Source organism: Macrobrachium rosenbergii, chromosome 8 (assembly GCF_040412425.1).
Source record: "Macrobrachium rosenbergii isolate ZJJX-2024 chromosome 8, ASM4041242v1, whole genome shotgun sequence".
Classification (NCBI taxonomy): Eukaryota; Metazoa; Arthropoda; class Malacostraca; order Decapoda; family Palaemonidae; genus Macrobrachium; species Macrobrachium rosenbergii.
This window is the reverse complement of record NC_089748.1, coordinates 55,418,598-55,429,155: the sequence shown is the minus strand read 5'-3', so window position 1 is coordinate 55,429,155 and position 10,558 is coordinate 55,418,598. Positions and strand designations below refer to the sequence as shown.

The following is a 10,558-nucleotide window of genomic DNA, read 5'->3' as shown; positions in this document are numbered from 1 at the left end:
GTACAAAATTCATTCTTTAAGAGTTATATAAAAGTAGGGAATGCAACAGTTATTTAAAAAGAAATTCTTAAAATGTGATAATGTTGCTTACACAGATATTCTTATGAAGATAGTTCTGACAGTAGAATGTGCATACATTTGTGCATCAAAAGCTAATCGTTGTGGAAGTTTTAATAACGGAAAAAACCATCCTAAGTAAACTGTGCAGTCGACTAGGCCTATTTTTGTTCTCCAGCTTTGTTCGTCGTTGCCACTGCCACGCGAACCGTTGCACGACTCCCTACTCCAACGGCAGCGCCAACACCAACAGCTTCTCCATTTGAAGATCCATAACCTCCACCTCCACCACCTCCTCCGCTAATACCTCCTGCTCCCGATCCACTGCCTTTTCCATATCCACCACCAAACCCTCCTCCTCCTCCAAATCCGCTTCCTCCTCCAAATCCACCACCGCCACCACTTCCTCCTCCGCTTCCCCCTCCAAATCCACCACCACCACCACTTCCCCCTCCAAATCCACCACCACTGCCAGAACCTCCTCCACCGATTCCTCCGCCTCCTCCTCCACCAATTCCTCCTCCTCCTCCTTCACCAGTGCCTCCACCTCCTCCTCCACCAAATCCTCCACCACTTCCCCCTCCTTGATGTCCACCTCCTCCAGCACCAATTCCTCCACCTCCTCCTCCACCAAATCCTCCGCCACTTCCTCCTCCTTGATGTCCTCCTCCTCCACCACCACCAATTCCTCCGCCTCCTCCTCCACCAGTACCTCCTCCTCCACCAAATCCTCCACCACTTCCTCCTCCTTGATGTCCACCTCCTCCTCCACCAATACCTCCACCTCCTCCTCCACCAAATCCTCCACCACTTCCTCCTCCTTGATGTCCGCCTCCTCCACCAATGCCTCCTCCACCAATGCCCTCCTCCTCCACCAAATCCTCCACCACTTCCTCCTCCTTGATGTCCACCTCCTCCACCACCACTCCTCCTCCTCCTCCTCCACCAATGCCTCCACCTCCTCCTCCACCACTTCCTCCTCCATGATGTCCACCTTCTCCACCACCAATGCCTCCGCCTCCTCCTCCACCAATGCCTCCACCTCCTCCTCCACCAATGCCTCCACCCCCTCCTCCACCAAATCCTCCACCACTTCCCCCACCCTGATGTCCTCCTCCTCCACCACCACCTCCATGCCCTCCACCTCCTCCTCCCTCCTCCTCCCTCCTCCTTTCCTCCATGGCTCCTCCATGACCACCACCTCCCTCTTCCATGGCCCCCTCCACCACCCCCCTCTTCCCCACCTCCTCCATGACCACCACCTCCTCCACCTCCTCAGCCACCACCACCTCCTCCTCCGTCTCTCACCACCTCCCTCCATGACCTCCACCTCCTCCACCTCCTCGGCCACCACCTCCTCCATGACCTCCACCTCCTCCACCTCCTCGACCACCTCCACCTCCTCCTCCGTGACCTCCACCACCTCCTCCTCCTTGACCTCCTCCTCCTCCATGACCTCCACCTCCTCGGCCACCACCACTTCCTCCTCCTTGGCCTCCACCACCTCCAAGGCCACCACCTCCTCCACCTCCTATTCCACCACCACCTCCACCTCCTCCGCCAATTCCTCCACCTCCTCCAGATCCACCACCACCTCCCTCTAGACCCTAATCCACCACCTCCAAGTCCTTCTCCACCGCCTCCCGCCACCTCCAAACCCACCACCACCACCCTCCTCCTCCAAATCCACCACCCCCACCAAGTCCTCCTCCTCCACCCCCTCCTCCAAAGCCACCACCTCCACCAAGTCCTCCTCCTCCTCCTCCTCCAAATCCACCCCCACCTCCAAACCCTCCTCCCCCTCCAAATCCACCACCGCCTCCTCCGCCAAATCCACCACCGCCACCAGCTCCTCCTTTCCCACCTCCTCCACCAAATCCACCTCCGCCTCCAAGACCTCCTCCTTTAAATAGTCCACCTAAATTTAGGTTAGGAGGAGAAGTTCTTCGTTTCCTGGAGAGGTCCCTCGTAGTTCTTGCTCTGGGCGAATTTACAGTCTTTTCACCATCCTGTGATTCTTCTTTGAAAAGAACTTGAACATTTGCAGGTAGTTTCTTGAAGGCAGGGCTGCTACTGTACCCTTCATGGAAATAGCCTTCACTGCTATACTTCATGGCATCAACAACTGGGTAGATGTTTGGGTATATGTTTTCATAAAGACCATCGACCAGTTTGGCTGGAAGGAACTTCTTTCATAGCGTCCATAAATTTCAGTGTCATATTCAGACACTTCATCATCAGTTTCAAGGATCCAGTGCCTGGGTAGGTAAGTGTTTCCAGATGCGTCTTTGAAAATGGGATTCTTGTCTGCCACAATCATATGACCGATATAGCCAGGGCCCAAAGACGAGCCCCCTAGCACCAGCACCGCTATTCTCCCCGTCATGGCGGCTTTCCTGACACCGCCAACTCTACCTGAGGGAAGAAAATGTACAATGAACTGTGAAGAAGATGAGACAATGAGATTTTCTGTGCATGTATATATTCAAGAAAGATATATATATATATATATATATATATATATATATATACAAGTAAATATTAAGAGTATGTATGAATGGTTACTGATATGAATTGATGTTAAACGACATCTGTAGCTAAATGTCTGTGAATATATATATATTAATATTTATATATATCATAGTAAATGTTATTAAGAGCTTTTAGTATGTATGAATGGTTACACATGTAGAATATAATTGATGTTAAAATGACATTTGTAATATATAATTATATATACATATATAATATATACAGTATATATATATATATATATATATATATGTACATATATGTATATATATATAATATATAATATATATATATATATATATATATATATGTATATATGTACAGTATATATATATATATATATATATATATACATTATATATTTATATATCTCATGATATAATATATATATACTGATCTGTCTGTAATATTGTACGTATATCCCTTTACCTGGTATATAAAATAATAAATTGATTTTATTATCAACGGTTATTAAATAAGAGAACAAGGTTTCTCCCCTCAAGTGGTTTGAACTCACACTCGGAGTTAAATGCACACAGCATTATTACCATGCCACGGCAATTGTTTATTTTTCTCCCTGTCACAAGTCAATGCCTCTTTCTGTCAGCGTCGAGCATAATTTCACGAAGAGGTCTCTCACACGCTACTAAGATGACATTTTAATAAATTTTTCATGGTAGATATGAATGTCAATGAAATTTGCAATTAAACAGGAAAGTAAACAAGGCCTTCAAGTGACTCAAGCGAACTTTCTATTAAAGTATGTCTGAGGCGGATGGCTGTGGGTAGACTCAACGTGTGTAAGGAAAATGTTTTCTTCTGTAGTGTGGTTAAGCTAATGAGGTGTGCTGAGAAATGCAATTTATTCTCATTTAAACTCTCATTAACCCTCAAACACATACAATATATATACTGTATATATATATATATATATATATATATATATATATATATATATATATATATATGTGTGTGTGTGTGTGTGTGTGTGTGTATGTGTATTAACCTGTGTGTGTATATGAATACATATGTGTGTATTTATTTATACATATATATATATATATATATATATATATATATATATATATATATATATATATATATATATATATATATAAATAAATATGTATACACACGTACACACACACACACACATATATATATATATATATATATACATATATATATATATATATATATATGTATATAAATAAATTAGGACAAGTGAAACTTCCTCTTAATCAATTTTCACGGTGTAAAAATGTACTGCTCAGTCACAAAATTTCTATCAAAGAGAAGCTTCGCCTTTTTTATGAATATCGGAATTCCATATTATTTTTTTTTTTAATTCGTCAAGTGGTGTACCAATCTGAGTGGCAGTTAGTCTTGAACGAGAAGCTTAGTCTATATAAAAGTGCACAATTATCTTTAAGAACAAGATAATGTAAGCAAAGATATCTTTGTAAAGGCAGTTTGTCAGGATAAAATAACCCGTAAATAATGAAAAGTTCTCAATAATCATGTCTATTGTATTAGAAAACGTCTATCAGCGTGAATATTGACTTTATATTCTCCGGTATATGAAACATCACGACTGATGATCAATGTTCAAAATCTTGTGCAACTAATATCATATAGTTTGAATGAATTTATGCATTACCTTGGATGTTATAATACAACGCAATTCTTTTGTGGAAAACAAAAGTGTCGGCATCAAAGTTTATCAACAAACATCTATTCAATAGTTAAAACTGGGTGTGTGAGTGTGTTTGAGGCTTATTGTGAATATTTACAACTTCTGGGTAAACCATGTCTTTGGCTATAGTTAAGAACCGTGCATTATTTTGCTTTTTTGTATCATACGTTGCTGAAAACTAATGGCACGTTAAAACTATGTGTAAGTGTCCATGTACGTAGAATAAATCAATTTTTGTCATGATCAGCTAGATAACAACTTTCATTACTCTATATAAAAAGAAATGTGTAGGTGGTCCTAGGTATTTATTTGTGACCGTAATGTACACCAATACATCACATTCAGTTTATCACATTCAGTTCAACACACAGGTTCAATAATATGCGCGTCGTTATTAATCACCTTTTAGAGCTAACTACCTAGATTCCATAACAGTACCAGTTATCGCTTGAAATAATTGCCACGCACTCGGTTCATGTCATCAGTGACCTGCCGAAGAGTCTAGTGAGTAGGGCATCGTCTGCCTTACCTGTACTGATACATATGTTTCTTCAGTGGTAAGTTGCATAACTATGGAAGCGCACTTGCCTATCACGTGCTTGAATAGGACGGGAAAATGTATTTTAAAGATCAAAATGAATATTTTGACCGTGGAAATCAACAGGTTTTATTAAATTTCCAAGTCCTCGATATTTTTTGGAGGAATTTTTCAGTTCCTTAATTCCAACAGTCTGGAAACAATAAAATTTGGCAGTTCTGCTCAAAGACAATGCAAAGTTACACAACGGTGGTTTGGTCACTAATTGGTTAGGTAACCAGCTAAGCAGCTGTCATAAATGCCGTCGACTGGACGTCATATTATTTATGTTCATGTCCGAATAATGACCGTATCAATGCAAGAAATAAAATCGTCGCTGTGATTTAAATTTGTAAAGAAAAAAGACCGAAAAGATCATCTGAACACTGGACTTCACGATGATGACGAAGAGGGATTGATATTAATAACATACTGTAACTCTACCACGCGCTGAGTTTTCTAGTAGACTGCCTTATGATAACGAAGAAGATCTTGAGCCAACCGCCAACTACACCAAGAGGTCCAAGACTCGCTACCAGTCTTCAGCTTCCTTTGCTTATAAACCAGCGTTCTAGTCACCCCTCACCTTGCGTTTTGTTTACCATTTGTTTGCCAAATATCTTGGGAAAATTTACTTTGCTCAGGACACGGCCTTGAATCAGTGTACTTTGTTCGCCACTGGATTATCACCGAGTTCCATGGATTCATTTAAGCATACTTGTTTATCGAGCAGCTGACGTTACAAGGTGCATTCGTCATTGCTGATTTTGGTTGTTGCAAGTAATGATTTTCCTTAATGTTTGGTTTAACTTGCCGTTGATGAAATATGTAAAGGTATCAGAGTTTCTTTAAAAGGAACGATAAGAATATATTTGTGTGCACATGGTGTTTTTACCTAGACCTATTGATTAACAAAACTTAAAGCAAAAATGTGTTAGGCCAGGCTTTTTTCCTTTATAATTAAAATGTTCTTGTCAATATTAAAATTCATGTTTATAATTTTACTGATATATTTGGATTAAGCTTAGGTTTTTAAATACGTAATTAAACAATAGTTCTCTGTAGATAACTGTGGCTACTGACAAAGATGGAAGAAACATAGGATGAAATATATCTTTAGATTTTTTGTACATGTTGAATTTACGTTCAGCTTTCAGGCAATTAATTCAGTCATTTAGACTATGAATGATTCTACATTGTTCTGGATACAAATATACCCCACAGCACTGGGTGAGAAGCGTTATTGAAGGTCATCCGTAGTTCTAGTGTGATGACAGTGCTAGAATTCTGCAAGGTGTATTTGCAGTGTCTCAAGTCCAAAGCAGAGAAGAGAGATGTTTCTTTTTAAATATGGACTTATCATTGTTTAACCTTTTAAAAGTCGATAGCAACTGTGAATTTGTGTAGGTATTAGAAAGTTAAAATCCTTGTAGAGTCAGACTGGTAGATTCTGAGTGCAACAAGCCCACTTGATAAATTTGTTTAATTTTATATTGAGCTTCTAGTTAAACCTTGTCATTATCTGAAACTTACTTTATTTAAGACTTTTTCTTCTGACGCAGTGCTTCGGGACCTAATACTGTAGAGTTTTGTATTTGGAAATAATGTAGCCAAAAAGTTGATTTGAGTAACTCAAGTTTTGTAGAATGGGGGGCGGGGGGGAGGGGACGGGGAATCCTTAACTCATAATTACAGAAAATTAGGCATGATTAATACAATGTATTCTAAAGACAATACTAATAGCATGGCGTGACCAACACACGACACAACAGTACGAAAATCAAATTAAATTCATGATAGATTTCCCCTTTTGGTCATAAAAGCAAGTTCTATTAGAAATTACTTTTCCATTACCCAGCCCATTGTAGGGAAGCCGTAACTCTTAAAAAGAGCCATCCATGCCCTATTGATGTACTTAGTCCTAACGATCCTGTGATCAGTGGCGTAGCTGGCATTCCATCAGTTGGGGGGCCCTAGGTGGGGCCAAAGAAAATTACACAAAACTAATGTACCAATTCTGCAATTAGCAAATATACTCTTCTCGAATGTGTATATCGATGCGAATGAAGGAAAATAATAGTATTAGTAATTAGTAAACCTGTACTTGAAATGATGGAGCTCAGTTTTCAATTAATTTTCAACTCTTACTGTATGCAAATATATCAAATACTGTAAGGGTTAAAGTTTAGCTACAAAGGGAATTTTAACTTGGGGGGCCAGTGGGGTGGGAAAGCATCTGACTGGGGCCTCCCCTGGCACCCCCATAGCGACGCCACTGCCTGTGATCTATTTCTTTTACCTAGCCTTGTCTCTTCAGAAACAACATTAATCTGTACGAGAAGTTGAAGATAAGACCTACCCATTTATGTGTCAATCCCTTCGAGTTTTAGGGTAGTTATCGTAAGCATTCCACCAAAATGACGCAAATAAGTTAGAAATGAGAAAAAAAGCTTATATAGCCTTGGAACCGACGCTTCCTGCAAAGCCTTGGCCAATTGCTTGTTGACTTAGGTTAGGTTAGGTTTGATTAAACCGTATATTATAACTGTATTTTTTTTAAACACGTATGATTTTAAAAATTACCTGTGTGGATAAAAATAGCTGGAAGTTAAGACTTGAATTCTACGTACTTTTCTGTTAAAATTTAATGTAAAATTTGATGTAAAAGTGCAACTATCATAAGAGACTAATGTCAATTGTATTGGGATTTCAGAAAAGTTATAATGGCTTAATGTTACACCATGATTTAAGGTAACCGAAGATTTTATATCTTGGGGGTAATTCTAAGCCGGCTGTCCGCGGTGAGCTAGACTGTGGCAATTATGTTTTTCATGTTATTTTGTTTGCTTTTACAAGAATTTAAAGTAATATTTTGTCGGTCGGCTTGCAACTAAAACTGTAATTGACCTGAAGACTACACGACTTGAATTACCTAACGCAGGGTAGGTCTTAAGCCGCATTCCGCGCCAAGCCCGCCCCAACCTTCATAGCTAATACGGCAAAAATTGTAACTAGTAAACACCTCTAGTGTACGTTATGTTGGTATTTTTAGGGTGTTTCAGGTTACAATTTTGCCGTATTAGCTATGGAGGGGTGGGGATTGCCGCAGAATGCTGGCTTAGACCTACCTGCCTTAGGCAATCCAAGCCGTGTCTTCAAAGGTCAATGACAGCTTAGCTACAGCCGGCTGACAAAATATTATTACTTTAAATTCTTGTTTTACAAGAATTTAAAATAAAATAACATAGGAAAACGTCAATTGCCATAGTCTAGCTCACCGCGGACAGCCGGCTTAGAATTACCCTTTTGGGAAATAGAAAGAGAGAGCAAGTTGGCCATTACGCAAATTCAGAAGTGCCAATCATCTCATTTAATGACGTCATTGGCAGCCGGTATGAAACCTGTATATATATGATTCGCTTTGATTAGTTGAAGCACTCTCGAAAACATTAATAACCTTTTGATTAACTAATGCCATCTTCTTTGAGTGAAGAAATTATTTGAAGGTTGATATATATATATATATATATATATATATATATATATATATATATGTGTGTGTGTGTGTGTGTGTGTGTGTGTGTGTGTGTGTGTATAAATGGCAGTTTTAAGCCTTTAATCATTGCATATATTCTGAGTGACCAATAATACATGAAATAATGAATGTGAAAACATACAATTCATAAGGAAACCAATTGAAGATCGAAGTATATAAATTACAGTGTTAAGACTTTGTTATTCCATGTATTTGTGTAACCCAATACTACACAAAATAATAATTGTGAAAATATACAATTCATCAGTATCCTATTCAACAGTAAAGAAAAAATTACTCTCCATGTAAAAATGAATCTTCTCATTCTAACTGGAAAGATAGTGGGCGTCCCCTTTGTACATGAGACGTCGAACAGAAAAATATGGCTTGCAAAGAGAGAGAGAGAGAGAGAGAGAGAGAGAGAGAGAGAGAGAGAGAGAGAGAGAGAGAGAGAGAGAGAGAGAATTGGAAATTTTTGTGAGCGTTGCTAGGGAATTCCCAGAGTCTGAGACCAAACCTTTTTCCAGAGTCTCCGGAGAGAGAACCTGCAGTTTGTCTGCACCTTTGCAAACATGGCCTGACTAACTCCTCCCCGACCCCCCACCCACAACATCCCCTCCACGAATGACAACAAACTCCACCTTCAATATAGCAATGTTCCTCTCTCTGGCTTAATCTGAAACATCAACACCTTTTGTTTAAATGTTATCACGCTGTATCTAGTACCCTAGCTTAAATAGGTACCAGTTGAAAGTCCATTGATTTTGTGCCTTCCTGATGAAATTCTCGTTATTAATCATACACCAGTAACCAGTTTAACATAACAGCAGTTATTCGTTATGATCTGTAAAGTTCATATTGCCTCATGGCATGGCGGAAACCTTCATATTCTCTATTTTCAGAATTAAATAAGAATTGAAGTCTGCGCTATATACCGTACAGTTCTGTGCCAAAACCATACTGCTCACTTTCTTGCTAGTTTAATTTGATTGATTCCAATTTTTTTTTTATTTATAGGTCTAAGACTACCGAGTACCAGGAAAGTGAGCTGCAAATCGTTATCGATGTCTAACGAATTGAAGGCATCTCGTCAACATCCCTTCAGTTTTTGGCTTGGTTTTGAATGATATATAACGGGTAGCATCTTCCAGTCATTTTCAAGAATTGAGTAAAGAACGCAAAATGGTAGTGACTAGAATCACGAATTTCCAGATAGTTTCTGTGTATCTGAATTCAAGATCAGCACGTGAAGGTAAGGTAATATTTTCAGGGATTCTGTGATTGATCTAAATAGCCAAATAAGCAGTTGAATGTTTTGAAGATGTAAATAAACATGAACAAAATATTTCTCTGGGTAGAACGGAAGACGTCTAAAGCACGCATTTTGACATTTACATAAATTTCAAAGTTAGTGGACCCTTTTTTGGTCTTTCATCCCTTTAGATTATGTCTATACTGGCGTAATCACGAAGTCCAGTGTTGAGACATTTGTTCAAATAAAATTGCAAAGAACAAAAACTTTAGTTTTATTGTCCAAATTGCAAATATTTTGATGGGCTATTACTATGATAACGACTCCCTCTTCCTTTACGAGACCATTGAAGTTTTCAGTCATTGCTTGGCCTAGATTCTGAAAATGAAGCTAGTTGCACATATGAGTGAAGGAGAACGCTAACATATAAGCTATACATAGTGAAATATGCTTAAAACTTTCCATCTCAGTAAGTTTTGCAACTGCCGAAAGAAGTGATTTTTCAAATTTTTTACGACAAAATCAGTGAACTTCCTGCATTTCTACTTAAGATTTTTTTAGAAAGCAAATCTTTATTTTACTTCATTCCAAGTTGTTAGGTCACATAATTTTCTGATCTTTTAAGCTCTCTAGTGTGAGAACAAGGTGAGTAGCAAATTAAAAATGTAAGTAAAATTATATAGAAAATCTTATTCACCCTTTTTCATATTAATAATGACTAAAGTTTTTATTTTGTTCTCTCATTTATGAAGAAATAACTCACATAGTCTTATCGTGTAAAATTTATTTGTTTACAATGTTGAGTTGTTTTGACAAGTTGTTTTTAAGCTTGATAAAATATTCAAAGTTTACACAACTCCTTACAGTGAAAAAATTACATGCTCACAGCATCACATGGTTCCCCTAAAT

General features: G+C 38.8%; 1 protein-coding gene across 1 annotated transcript; it reads right to left on the bottom strand.

The window, feature by feature from the left end:
• Nucleotides 1-218: 218 nt before the first annotated feature.
• On the bottom strand, nt 219-1,271 carry LOC136841154 (uncharacterized). Its single transcript, XM_067108198.1, has 2 exons — nt 836-1,271; nt 219-724 (listed from the first exon to the last, which is right to left on the bottom strand). The coding sequence occupies exons 1-2, from the start codon at nt 1,269-1,271 to the stop codon at nt 219-221; spliced, it is 942 nt and encodes a 313-aa protein (XP_066964299.1).
• Between the last annotated feature and the right edge of the window lie 9,287 nt (nt 1,272-10,558).